General features: G+C 39.5%; 1 protein-coding gene across 12 annotated transcripts in view; it reads right to left on the reverse strand.

Moving 5' to 3' along the window:
- Positions 1-14,977, reverse strand: part of ANKS1B (ankyrin repeat and sterile alpha motif domain containing 1B) — a 436,612-nt gene that overhangs the window by 21,272 nt on the left and 400,363 nt on the right. For 7 of the 12 annotated variants that reach the window (XM_071800380.1, XM_071800388.1, XM_065841641.2 and 4 more), the window contains 3 exons: positions 13,709-13,783; positions 8,335-8,463; positions 4,022-4,093 (listed from right to left, as the gene is read on the reverse strand). In XM_071800380.1, coding sequence (XP_071656481.1) covers positions 4,022-4,093; positions 8,335-8,463; positions 13,709-13,783 — 276 coding nt within the window. The remainder of the gene's footprint in view (positions 1-4,021; positions 4,094-8,334; positions 8,464-13,708; positions 13,784-14,977) is intronic. The other 5 variants (XM_071800412.1, XM_065841659.2, XM_065841667.2 and 2 more) reach the window with 2 other exon arrangements.

Genomic DNA, 14,977 nt, shown 5'->3' on the forward strand with positions numbered 1-14,977 from the left:
CTGCTGCTGAAAGGGCAGCACATCCCTCCTGCACCACGGATTCCTTTCAGCCACAGAGCTCAAGGACATGCAGTCCTCTGAAGAACATGTTGTGGATGTGCACAAGGACTGAACGTCTTCAAGACCTCCCACCACCTATTTTTTTCCTTTTGAGTAATATCTATGCACCTGTCCCACTGCAGGCCCTCCCAAAGCAGTGGCCACATAGGAGAAACAGATCTACAAGTCTTAAGAGAACAGAGACCAAATAATCTAAATTCTCATATACAGTATTTGATCCTGACATGATATTTGCCTGCATACTGAGGAGGCCTGTGGAAGACACTTCTACTTTTGGAGTTGAAATGGAGACTGAAAAGTAGAAAGGGATTCGCAGAAACAAGGAGACTGTCATCTATATTGAGCTCCTCCTTTTTTATCTAAGAAGAAATGATGAAGGAATGCCTCAGACCCTGCCTATTTTCAGAGAGTCAACTCCATTTGCATCTTTCTCTCCAGAGATGGAAGAAGCAGGTTTTGTAACAATTCCAACTTTGACGTTCTGCTCTTAAGTTAGCAAGATATTTTAAAACACCTGCTTTGAGAACAGAATTATGTTGCTGGTTCCCCAGAACTTTGACCTGGAATGTAAGAACCTCTTTTCTAGCAAGAAAACATTTAAGAAAGATATATAATATTCAGGAAGGTGGCAGGATCCAAGACATTTACTGCTGCAGTAAACGTCTGATTGGCTCAGACTGTGCAATTGATGTATGCAACATTAGTGATTTAACATCATGGCAAGGAAAGAGTCTATCTTGCTGCTGTGCTTGTGCCAGTAAGTATAAAATCATCCCCTTCTTACCTGGTCAAGGAATTCAGATGTGTAAATACCAGATGGAGCCTACTGTAGAGAGTAAGTCTCTTCCTAGCTCCAATTAAACTTTATTCCTTTTCTTTATTTGATATAAACACAGTTTATTCTCACTTTGCGTTCCTATGGTGATCTGAAGTGAAGGCAGTAACCTGATTGAAAACACAACTTGTAATATTTCCTATTCCACGCTGAGAAAGATGAAAGCTCTTAAGTTCTTGAAGGCATCTCTCAAATATAATTAATAAATCTATTCTGGCCAGAACAGCAAGATTTAATCTCCATGTAGCAGAGGTCAGTTTACAGCAGGTGGAGAACGGAGATAAGGAGACAGTGCTGTCAACTACAGAGAGAGTTTGTGAAAGAAAATAGCTGGAAACAAATAGGAAACCATAAAATATAAATGCATTCTTGGAGTGCAAATATGTGAATGGAAAAATAAAGTATGATCCCTCTAATACTCACAGTTCTTGCCAAATATCCATATTTTTGGATGTCTGCAAGAATCTGCGATTTGGGTGGGAACAAAAAGCATGTATAACCTTGACCCCCGTGCTGAGCTCAGCCTATTGCATCTGCGTGGTTTTCCCCAAACAAATCCATCATCTGCCCTGCTGGAGCACGCTGCTGCACAATGCTGAGAAGTACAGCCAAGAAGAGTTATTAAGACAGCTTCCTTTTTTTTAACATGATGGAAGATTTAGGATCTCCCTTCACTCTCAAGCTGTACAAGAAAGAGGCTGCTGCAAGCCCCTCTGTACAGAGATGTGGGGGGTATCTGCATGGTTACTTCCCTTGGGAACCGAAACCATCAGCTGTAATAACTGAAAGTACAGCAAACATCTACAACAGGGAGGGATCTGCAGTCAGCAAACACTTAATTGTTGTTTTTCTGGATCTACGAACGATTGAGGAAGATCAAGATACTTTTTTTCACTGACGGGTTTCTTTTGTCATTGTGCCTGTGCTGACTGGTAGATATCCAGAGAATATCAACACTTTTTTTGAGCAGCATTAGGTTAAAGATGGAGAAGCTAAAGCTACATTGGCAGAAAAATTAGCTACCTAATTTTCATGCATTCTCCTTAATAACTATTGTGGGACTAACTCCAGAAAGACTAAAAAATTGTAGGGAAGGAGCTCAGCATGGTACAAGGCTATATGTGATAAACTCCCCTCCAACATGTTTCATATTACAGCATGTTATGGATTTGAAATATATAAATGGAAAAATAAATGCTAAAAATTGCTGCGCTATCATGTTAGTACAACCCTATGTAAAAATCTCACTTAAATAAAATAATGAACATCACATCAAAACTTCAAAATGGTTTAAGAGAGACTGGACTTAAAATTCATAGACACCAATTTTTAGAACACAACCCGAGGGAGAAAGTTTTGGAAAAAGACACATTTTTCTCACTGAGAAACTTAGGATAAAATAATAATCTGTTCCCATTAAGTCAATGTTTTTTACTTCTGACTTGAATAGGAATATGATTAAAAGGACTACATAGCATGGACAGATGAAATCCTGATCAAGAATTGTTTTACTCAAACCTCTTTGCAATAAAAACCCCTCAAACCAGAAAATAAACATTCTCACAGCACATTAGTTTCAAAAGACAATGTGAAAAATAAATATATATAAAACAATCACTGTATTATGTAAGTGCCCTGTATGGTTCTATAGACTACTAGTGCAACTGTTATTTTAATAGAAAAATTATATTTTATATTAAATATATTTTCAAACACTGAGTTTTTCAGGTGTATAATTTAGATTTGCCAAATGTATGACTTTAAAAAAAAAAACTTAAAATGACTATGGGTTATTTAGAGTGACTTTTTTGATGCTAAGCTTCCTAGTTCAGTCAAGTAACTTACTGAAGATGTCACTCGCTACTACGGTGTCAAATTCTGCCCTAAGATCTGCACAGGCATAAGCCTTAAAAAAATGAACCACTAAATTTGACAGTTTGAATACTGGATCGTAAGAGGGTAGGCTTGCAGTCCCAGTTTATCCCCCAGAACACATGTATGTGACTGTAGATCCCTCTGTATCAAGCTGTTGGGTTTTCTTAGAGGAGTTTAAGCCCAGGTAAGGAATGATTAGCATGTAATTAGCTGAAAATCCACAGATCTTCAGGCAATCTAGTAAGCGTGAATTACTGCCAGCCTTTAGCTAAAACAGCTTGTACAAAAGTCTGTGTGCTGCAGATATGTAACCAAGAGAGGAAATGGTTGTCTGACTGCATGAATTTTACACGTCTCCCAGCTTTCTAATTGATCCGAACGCTTCGTCTAGTGCTCAGAGGCATCTTGCAAAAAAGACACAAGATCCACAGAAGACAGGATTTTACTCATTCACCTACGTAATTTTACACATTTGGTAGATTACCAAACAATTATATTCTTCATTAATTAATCATGCTAGACCATGGTATGTTCGCCATCTCTATGAACAGGTGCATTTTTATTACACCTACAGTTGGGAATAAATAGTGTATGGCTGGCCTGTGGCTTGGCTGGAGTTTCCTGCAGCAGTCTGTTTTTTGGAGATAGAAAATTACAATGAAGCTCAGTCTACAAAGCAGTATCAGGCCAAAGAGCCACAGGAAAACATATTCTTACCTAACTGCTTTTCCACCATCAGGTGAAATTGAATTAAATCCCTTTTCATCCTTCAATCAATAAGCACATAACTAACTCATAGAAGCAGCCTTAGGATTATGTGACTGTAGGATTAGACCATAGGTAAAAACCAATGGCTTCAATAATATAGTCCATATTTTCACACAGTAAATTCAATCTACATTATCATACATGAGCTACAAATTCTGCTTATAAAAGCAATGTGATATGGGCACATTTAAAATGTGTGGAAAGTACTTTGAAACAGACTTCAAGATTCAAGGGAAAACATAATGCATACATTTGTTTTCTTCTTAGCTACAACATGCAAAATAAGAATCTACCTTTAAATTTTGGTATTACTTGTAATAAGATAAAAGGCAGAACATGCTTCCTACTGAACACCAATGGCAATGCAAATGAAAACAAACACGTAACAGAACACTATAAAAGCAAAAAGGGCACAGTACAAGTAATCACAAGTAGATATTATTTAATATTATGACAGAAAAAGGAGCTGGTTCACTAACTTACCCTCATCTTTGCACACGCATCCTGTGTTGACTCTGTGCCTCTTAACTCTTTTACCAGCATAGAACCTAAGTACTAAAATAAAAATTCATTAAACTTAATTTAACTAAAATTCCAGAACAGACAACCATTTGAATAAATGCACTAAACATGCCTAAAAAAACCCTCAGTGGTAGCAGTCAACTTAATATATGGCTTTAATATGGAGCTTTTTTTACTCTGCAGTTCTCTGATAAATCATTTAAACCAGTGTGTTAATCAACCTATGAAACAGGAATGCACAAGAACAAGCATATTGAATCAGATGGAGCCCTCTGAAATGATACCTGAAAGTCTTCTAGCTTATCACCTTCGTCACTCAAACAACAAGCAAATACTACAGATTCCATTTTTAAAATGCCATTTTATTAAAAAATGGAGAATCTGCTTTTTTTAGTTGCCATCTGCCAAACTCATATTGCTGTGTGTGCAGCCACGTGGACATGAAGGCCAGGAGCTATGTTAACCTCTGTGTACTCAATATGTAACTAATTTATGTGCAAATAGCAGAGCCCAAAGTCAGCAAACAGAGAAAATAAATCTGAACTGAAAAGTAGTGTAAATCATTATTTCTTCCTGTGAAAAGACTGACCCTGAACTATTTATTCTGTAGCCTTTAGTGATGTGAAGAAGGGCTGGGTGAGACAAAGCAGGGTGCTGGTCCTGGGTCCTGGCTCAGCTCACAGAAAGCCACCATGCTCTCAGAGGAGCTCACTCATCCCCAAGGGTACCCAAGGCAGCGAGTGCCTCCCTGACACATCCCTTTCCTGCCTGCCTCTTCCTCACTATGGTGCTTGCTGGCATGTGCAATTTGAGCTCTCCTGTGCCCTGACAGCAGGCTCTGCTCCTCCAGATTTGTTCCTCTGGGCTCTCAGTACCTCTCAGTAGAGACAGTCATGGCCCCAAGCTTGGCAGTGTTCAAGAAGCAACTGGAAAACACCCTCAGACACATGGTGCGAATTTTGCGGTTGTCCTATACAGGGACAGAAGTTGGACTTGATGATCCTTGTGGGTCTCTTCCAACTCAGGACATTCTATCATTCTATGATCACGTGTGAATGGCGCTAGCTCCTTCAGGGTTGGAGCTGTCTGCATCATCCTCACCTAGGAGTGAGCGGTCTTGTTACTGGTAACAGGGCCATGCAAGAGCCATGTTCTGCTTTCCTCCTACAGATGTTACAGGCATGTGCATTTGTGGATGTTCACATGGTTATATAGCTTTGTGCAAACAGGATGTTTACGTATTTCTATATGGTGTCTCATGGAAGTCTGACTTAAATGGGGAAAGAGGACAGCAAGCTGACCCGTTTGTCTCCTCCACAGACACGGAGGTGTCTCTCTTGGCAATCTCACTGAGGAGCAATTCCATGGCTCCTCTTAAGTCTTTGGTCCTAAGTGAGCAACACAGGAACTTAAGAGGAGTCACGCCACTGGTGAGAAGGGGGTAGGTGAGCTGCAGGAGGAGTCAAAGCCTCTTCACAGAGGATGCTGCAGCAGCCTAACACTGCTGCTGGACCCCTTTCATTCTGCCACACCGACTTCCCTTGGAAACAGCCTATGCTGACACAACCAGATAGTGAAACAGCTTCATTTCAGCTGAAACTGAACAAAGTGTACTGCTTCAACTCTCTGGTCTCCTGACCTAAACTGAGATATTTTCTTCAAAGCCCTCAGTTCACACTGTGTACTGCAGGAGTCTCTGACCTGCAAGAAAATGCATAAATATTTCAATGTAGACAGTAGCCAGCATGGTGATTGGTGAGAAATACTTTACAGGGCACTATAAATGGAAGGGTGAGTAACACCAACACTACCAGATAAGCACAGGCAGAAAGGAACGAACGAAGGGCATTCCTGGAGGACTGCAGATGTGAAAGATTCATAAACCAAGCAGCTGTGAGTCCAGCTGGGGGCTCGATGGTGACATGAATAGAGCTTTGGGCATTAATTTGATGGGATAGCTTGATATCGCCCTTGCAGAAGAACAACAAATTTAAAGCAAGCTTTGAAATTAGAAAATTAAATGAAAGTGTATTGAGTTGAACTGCATCTTCCTCTGGATCCTGCTGTCTGACCCCTTCAGCATCCTTAGCCTTCTCTGGGAAGGATGCAATTCATTTCTTCAATTTTTTTATTTATCTTTTTTTTTTTTTTTCCACAGAGGACAGCATGACAAATTGGTGTTTCCCTGAAAGCTACCAGTTGGTTAAACATTAGGGAAAAAAAGCAGTGCTTTTTAGCTCATGGCAGAACAAAAGGAAAAGAAGAGACAGGCAGCTCCTGTCCCATCTGCACAGCAGCAAAAAGCCTCAGCTGCAGGCATTCAGAAATGCTTCCCAGGGTGGACTGTAGAATAGACAAACAAATCACAGAGGTACTGTCCAATTTAGTTGTCAGAAAAATCTGAAATTCTAGGAGGGAATTTTGTTTTCTTTTGACTTGCTGTACTTTTGGAAATGCTTCTTCTCAAAGAACCAGCGCATATGGGAGCAATGCAGAGGACATCCAACAGCCGAACTGAGTGATGTGGCATACAATGAGAGCTGCCCCTGTTATAACTTCCAAACCAGAGTTTTACTCTGTAAGGCTGAGGTCATTACAGCTCAGGGAGGTTTCCATAATCAACAATAACTTGGATATTTTGATTTGGAGATTCCTTAATCACCAGTAGAATGGATATTCCTGCTCATCCCAACTTCATTTTTCTAATGATCCACATGCTTTTCAATCTATTATGAAGGTTACATTGGATTACGGTTTTACTGCTGGATCAAGTAATGAGACAAAAGGTATGCTGGAGATAAAACTGTTCACTTTACTGAAAACTATGAAAAATATTTAAAGAACTAGAAGTCACTAAGCTTCCTCTTCAACTTGAGGTGCTACACTGGAGGAGAGCAAGACTGGAGCAGGTGAGCTGGACCTTGACTGTGACTTGCTGAGGAAGGCAGAGGTTCTAACTATTATCCGGCAGCAATCGCTGCATTCATGGCAATTTCTACCCCATGAAGGTCTGATGGAAGACACAGACCTGCTCCAGGGAGACAAGCCTGTAACACCCCTTCTGCCCCTCAGTGGGAGCCAGGCTCTACCCCTCCTGCACTTAGTCTCTAATTCCTGCCTTTCCAGATACGCTTTAAATCAGGTTCAGCAACTCCCAGATCTCCCCAAAATCCTGCAGTTATTGGTGAACTGAACATTATCCTATGAAGTACTATCAAGCACTAAGGATCCAAGCTCCTTCAAGTGTGGAGGATCTAGAACCTATGTCCTGGACAAGTGGTTAACCCCCAGCTATTATGTTGAAAGCACTACAACCACTGAGCCCTTTTCCTTTGTAAGACACGTCAGCCTTGCTTTGTTAGCTGGCCACCTCTGAAGAGGACACAGTGCTCTGGGAAGCACCTTCAGCAACTTTAACAGGCTTTCCAGCAAAGTCAGAAGGCGCAATGCAAGAGTTCAAATAGGTGTGCTGAGGTACCTCTTCACCTCCCCAGAAGCACCAGCCCCCCCACTCTGTTGACAGAGAACTCAAGGCTTCAGAAAAGTTTTTGTCATTTAAAAGTCTTCAGTAAGACTTTATGTACTTCAGGAGACCTTCCCCTCCTTCACAAGCCTTTGTAAGAGTCAAAGAACACTAAACATCTTTAGATGTAGAGGGAAACTCCATTTCTCCAAAGACGTGAAGTGGGAATCAGTTACAGCTATTGGGAGGTAAAAATAAATACGCCCTGCCCTGAAGGAACTGAATGCTACTGGTACTCCAAGTAGTCATAAATTTGTGAGAGGTCTGAATGTGCCATTGTCCCGTGGATGGAAAACACTGCTTCAGGACCCTGACCATCTTCCCTATCTCTTTTCCCCAGAAACAAGCATATAAAATTCAGGCACGGCAATACTTCAACTACTGTGCATGCAGCATTAAGGTAAGCATGAGGATCCATATTATTATTTTTTTTCATATGTACTAGACAGGGTTTTGCAACAGATGAGAAGTGAAAGCGTTTGCTCTCACTATCACTTTTACAACACTTAGCCACTTATTCATAGTGTCTTTTCTCTAACACTATTGCTACTTGGACTGTAATATCTCACAAAATTCATAGCAAAAAGTCCCGTGCATCCTTGTTTCTCATTTATTACAATTACAGTATTTCAGAGGAAGTAGCTTCATTAAATGTGACTGAAAAAAATATTATAAATGAAAAAACATTCTATCAAAATCTAAGATGAATATATCTACCCCAAATCAATACACTGAATTTATCAACACTTACAAATGCTTTATAATCGCACGACTGGAAGATGAGTTTCTCTGGATGATGCTGCCAATATTGTACAGGTGTTGATGCTGTGGCTTCATTTGGAGGTCGCAAAGTAATTGAAGGCTCTCCCCAGTCTCCTGTCTGAAAATCACAGTTGTTCGAGATATAAGAGAACTTGATGGCAAATTCACTATAAAGTAGCTTCCCATTGTTGTGCTCAATTAACAATAATTTATTTTCTACACATAGAGCCATGTCTCTAAAATAAGGGAATATAACTCCTACAACATTTTTCATGATTTAATTTATAATCCAAAGCCATCTACTAGAATGTTTAATGAGGCTTTAATTAAATCTATTTGCTTTGAGAATAAAATCATTAAGCGCCAGAAATATTTCTTAAAAATAACTGTTTACAATAGATCTATGAGGATGAGAGTACTTGAAAAAAAATCATGAGGTGCACAAAAATGCCATTCAGCAATTCCGCTATGTGTTTTACAAGCTTTTCTTCACAGTTAATGAGTTTTCCATTATCCAGCACATATAACCTATAACTAACTTTCCTAAATGGCTAAATAACTGAGACTGTGCTTTGATCTTAAGGCTTATCATACATTCTCTAAATATATGGGGCATTCTTTAATCTCTTTACGAATATTTACTTTGATCACCTTCTCTTGATGTCTCATTGTAGAGTTCCTAACATTGCCCTTCCACATTCATCATTCTCATTGATATAGGTGATTGCTTTCCTGAACTGTCATCTCCTCTCTTTCCTCAAAGCCCTCAGAGAACATGGGTAGGACTGTGGTTTGCTGCCAAGTCCCTTCACAGGACACTCTTCTCCCTTCCAAAAAGAGTCAGTGCAGGCATCTGTACACGAATGTCCCCAGCGTGGCAGTGCTGGTCTGAGTCTCACCTGCCATTGAGTATTTTCAAACATGGCTTTACTGGACCTGGAATGACCTTCCACCTTGCAGGCTCGTGCAAAAAAAATAATTATTGAGTTTATTGATTTTTTGACATGTGTCCATGCTGCCCATGTCCTCAACATGAGGGATGCTGCCAAATCAGCATCAACTCACTTTAACTGAAAATGACCCATGGAGTTCTCTTCCTGAGCCTCTTCCCTGTCACCAGGCCCACTTCTCCCCTATCCTGTCTGGTCTGGTGTATCTCTGGATTCCCGGCTCCTGCCCACTCTTTTGAGGATCAGATTTCTCCTTTCCTATTCTCTTTCTTCCCCTGCTTATTCTCTCTCAAACTATTTTACCCTCTCCTGTATGATTTCAATTTGGATCTTCTTTCTTTACCTGCATTTATCTCTGTGTATTTTCTAAGCATGTCATATTGCTAAAATATGTGTTGAAGCTGGCAAGGAATTGTCATCAGCATTTCACAGAATATGGCTACAAGTTAAGACTTTTAAAGCACAAAGAAACTAAGCATCAAAAACCACTTGAAAAAATTCTTATCGAAGACATTCAAAAGTCTGGCAAACTATCACATCCTACTAATTAAATCAGGACAGAGTAAACAAAACAAGTACATCATTTTCATGTGTCACAAAATAATGAAATGACACACACACAACTCTGCAATGAAAAGCAAGAGATAAATCTGGAAACATCAACATTACCCTGCCGATATGGTAACTTCAAACAAGTGAACATCATAAAACAAGTATAACCTAGCTAATCTTGGCACTATTAGCACATCTACAAATTATTCAGTATTGTAATTTCTGTTTTGCCTAGTTAAGTTGCCTATATGTTATGGACAGGACATCGACCTCAAATTTTGAAGGGAAAGCAGCAGGAGCAATTGCTCCAATTTTTGGCATTCTGTATCCACATAAATGAATCTTTCTGACCACTAATGTGGAAAAACCTGTCATGTTTAATCTGAAGTGGGAATTTGACTTCTTTAAGAAGCAGTTCTCTTTATAAAATAAGGTTTCAATCATGTTACAAGGGACAAGGATCTGCATCCTTATTAGTGGAGCTTGTATTTGACTACAAGACAAGATGGATTTCACCCATCACAAATTCTCACAGTGTGCTCAACTGTCTTTTCTGAACTGTTGAAGGGCATAGGTAATAGACCACTTAAAACAGACTTTTTTTTCCCCCCTAATAAAGACACCTGCATGCTCTGTGTAAGGAAACAGATCTCAGGAGGTACATCCTATCCATTTATCAAAATGTTACTGTGATGGAACAGGATTAAATTCAGGACACAGAAGCTATAAAAGTACATCTTTTGACCGCTGGTCTTTCCACTGAGGAAGCACGGGGATGGCCATGAGGTAGGACCAACATATTTATGGAATGAGTGACCCTGGGTAGGGTTTCAAATCCTTCTGTTGCCCTGGTCTGCAGGTGACTTTCCTCACATGCAGAAAATAGACGGTACTGACACTTTAAACAAGGTACATAAGGAGTAAATTGAGTACATCATTTTACAGTCTGACTCCCTTTTGCATGAAATACATTAAAAGCATGAAGAACTGCATTGTTTCTGTCTGTAAATGAAGGGCGGTATCGAGGAACAGTTATTCCCTCTCCTATTGGTTCAATACTATAAAGGAGCTAGGAAGCAATAATCTCGAGGAATTCAGAAATAATCTTCAAGCAGGCTAATAAAACTAGTGTATGAGACACTTACAGAGGGACTGCATGGAGACCATTCGTTTCTATCCATTTATTGGTCTATAAATATATACAATCATCCTAATACCTGATCCTTTTAAATGAGACAAAACAGACTTGATTAGATTGCTGTACATGTCTCTAGGATGACCTAAACATGCAATACAGCAGAGGTTAAGGGAACACAGAGCTACAGGATTTCTGCTGTTTCTTTCATATATTTCAGCCTCTCTTGTAGAAGGAGCAGCTATTAAGAAAAGCTGCATTAAATTAAACATCATAGGTATCAATTATGATGATGGATGAAGACGACATGTTAAACATAGTCATAAAATTTTCTTTTGTAACTGTATCATAAGTGGTTTTTTAATATTCAGCAGAAGTGGCTTTGGGTCTCCTTGCCTTTTGTTTCTTACCAAACTCCTTAGAATTTTAAACCACACTATTGCTAGTATTCATTACCTATTTAGGCTGAGTTATAACAGGGTAGTCTCCAAAGCCCAGATCCATGAAGATGTTTAGAAGTTTAATTCCTATTACATATTCCCTTTGTAATTTCCTTTTTTTTTTTAATTAAATGGGAAAAAAGCTTCTAAACAAGATTTATATAGCTAAATACTTCCATTAATCTAGGCTTAAAATCCTCTACAAGAAGAAAAGGAGCTCCTCAGCTGACTGACTCTAGCCAGATACTGAAATTCTGAGATTTAGGATGTGATGATGGCAATTAACTTCAGGTAAAATACAAAGTAGGAACATCTTTGACCTGCAGAATAATTGAAATGACAGGTCTCAAGTTTGGGGTAGAAAAATACGAATTACTAGTAGTTTTAAATCTGAGGAATTGGTGTGAAACAACTCATGGGTGACGTATAGACATTCAGGACCTTCATAATCACCTAAAACACTTTCGAGCAGTATAGAAATGTTCGTAAATTGCTGTGTAGGACCAACTATGATGTTTGATTTCATTTTTAAAAATAGATATGATAGGATAACGATTTTCTGGTTTGAATATTTAATTTGCAATTATAAGAAATAATCAAACATTTAAGCTTATGTATTTTTTATGACACAATATACGTATGGAGATTTTTATCTCTCTGATGAAGTAGAAAGGCAAGAGATAATTTATTCCTCATTTAACTTTACAGCTCATCAGACATCTGTGCAATTTATCACGTGTTTTTTGCTGTACTGCCTGCATCTTAGTATTCTAACCTCCCCATGCCTTTAACCAGTGCCTTTCCTCTCTCTGGGCTCAGTAACCTTGAGAAAGAAGATTTTTTGGTTTTTTACTCCGCATTTTGCAGATAAAGAATTTGTGTTACAAAACAGTCTCAAGTCAGGTGCCAGGGTGGTGAAGATTTGATCCTTTTACAGTGACAACTTTTAACCACAAAGGTCATAGCCTTGAAGACCAGTATCTCATGCTCTCACAGTGCTTCCTAATCCTGAAAATGGGGAGATGTGAACTTCTGAGTGCTCTAGAAAGGGTTAGATGCTTGATGTCAAATGAGCTATGGAAGCAGATTATGGTGATTAGGTAATTTTTTTACAATTGTTGCACATTTTTCTATTTCATCCCATTCTCTGAGAACTGTATTTGACTCACATTAAAGGCACCTGGATGCAAAGGCAGTCACAGGTAAGAAATAACTTCAATACAACTTCTAACACCTGCCTCATTTGTTTATAAAAATGAGTTTAAAACCCTCCACGCCACACACACACACAAAAGTAGACCTGAGTTGGATGTATGCATTTTTAACAAGGACCACATCTTATAACTTTTCACCTGTTAAAGCCTCATGCCTGGTTATGGTAACACGCATTAGTCACCATGACTACAATAAACTGGAACACACATTCAATGCTTCTGGTTGATAAATTGATAATTTTCTCCCTGTAAGAATTTTAAATGTTCTCTGGACCAGCCAAATCCTCATTATTTGCTTGTGTTTTAATTCCTATAGAGGAATTTTTTAAACTCCCTCTATCTTTGTTTTTTGAAATAACGGAAACAGGTTTGTGGCGTAGTTACATTTTAAAAGCTTCTAAAGCTCGGTAGCCAAAACAGCCCCCCTCTGGCAGCAATGCTACAAGGAGGCAGCTGTATGACAGAAATAAGGAGGAATCTGCAGATCCTCTGAAGTGTTGTGCTGAGTGACTGGCTGTTGTCCTCACCACGCTGCAACACAGATCGCCAGGTCTGCTCTCATCCTCACAGCACGTGTGCCTCTGCCACACAAGTGATGAAAATTCAGAGCACTACCACCGTTACCTCTAATTCCCCAAAAGCACCTCTGCAAACACGGTGTGTCTCTCAGTTGGGCAAAGCCGATAGATTAACACAGAAAGGGCAGCACAACACATCGTGGGGGTGAAACTGTGCAAATCGAGCTGTTTACACGGTTTCTCGCTTTGAAAAAGTGAGCAAACAGAAAAACATCAGGAACAGAAGTCAAAGCTCCCACCGAGTGAGGCTGCTGCTGGCAACCCCACCACGCCCTGTATGTACACCATACAGCCTGTATGTACACCATACAGTCAACAGATGCCAACCACACGGCACGATAGACGAATGCGCGCACACATAATCCCAAAAGAGAGCTGGACAAGTTATGAACTTTTTTCTGTCATTTGAGCGACGTGACATCCGTAGATAACACCACGGCAACAGACTTTACATCCATAGAGTGACAACAGAGCCATTTATTGCTGTATCTTACATTATGAACCTGATGAATCGATGAGAAAGGATATCCTGCATTCTGGTTGGTCCAGATCTCACAGACAGAGGACTGCTAATATAAACAGAAAACTACATCTCATCTTGTAAATATTAATACACCGCAACTGCCAAAAGGCAAGAATAATTAAGAAAAGGTTTGCAATAACATTAAAGAAGGAACTAAAACAGCTGCTAAGAGTAATTTTTTATTTATTTGCTGACAAAATATTTTTGGATTGACTGGAAGAAAACATAGCTTATTCAGAGACTTTAGGAGAGGTTTCAAACTGTGAGTACAAGTAAACAATTTAGTCAGAAGTGCTGGTGATGTAAAGAGATAAAGTTATGCAGGCATAAACAGTAAATGCAGAGAGCAGAAGAAATATTGGTTACTTTCAGTTTTTGGCAGGGAAGAAGTTGGAAGTCAACATCCCAATTAAGTTATGAGATTTGAATCTCTCTCTTTTGGAGACTTTCACAGTGAGAGAGGAAGAGAAAAATCTGGCAATACAGTCAACAGGGAAAATAAGTTTTTTGTAACGATTACCATAAAAGAACACATTACAATGAAGTGAAGCAGTTGCCCACCATCTCCTTCCAACAACAGTTCCTTTGCACACACGGACAGAGATATTACCTTTGGTATGGACCATGACCCCCCTGTGTAAATTAAAGGTTTCAGTCTACCTTCTACGTTACTGTACAGACAGTCTGTAGTAGCAAAGCAAAGTAAGCATACTGTAGCATCTCTAGCAAAAGCAATAGAGCTAGGCAAGCACAGCATTCACCAGCATCTTTTACATATTTTCTTGTTTGGACACTCATCAAGAAAGCATCTGTGACACCTCAGCAAAAGCTAAGATAACATTTTACAGTAGCCAGGCAACTAAAACAAAGCATCCGACGTAGGATCTGCCCACAGTATCCTCAGCAGGCAGCAACAAAAGGCAATAAATACGCATGAAAAATGCAACTGCAGCATCCAGAATAGGTAGCAATTAATAGATCAGTAATTTAACAGTAGCAAGAATGTGCATTGCTCGTTCTTGTCAGCAGCAGCAGGAATTTAGCACTGATGCTCAAAACAACCCAGGGAAGTGCAATTCTTCTTAGAAATATGGCTTTTGCTCTTACCTTTTGTAGCCTGAAACCTGGCTGCTGACAGACTAGGTTATCACTTCCAGTTACTGTCAGGGCAGGCTGGCGTCCTCTGGACCGACTACTGAACACTGCCAGACAGGCTGGTGGCTGCCTAATTTTGTTAATT

This window comes from Patagioenas fasciata, chromosome 1 (genome assembly GCF_037038585.1).
Source record: "Patagioenas fasciata isolate bPatFas1 chromosome 1, bPatFas1.hap1, whole genome shotgun sequence".
NCBI lineage: Eukaryota > Metazoa > Chordata > Aves > Columbiformes > Columbidae > Patagioenas > Patagioenas fasciata.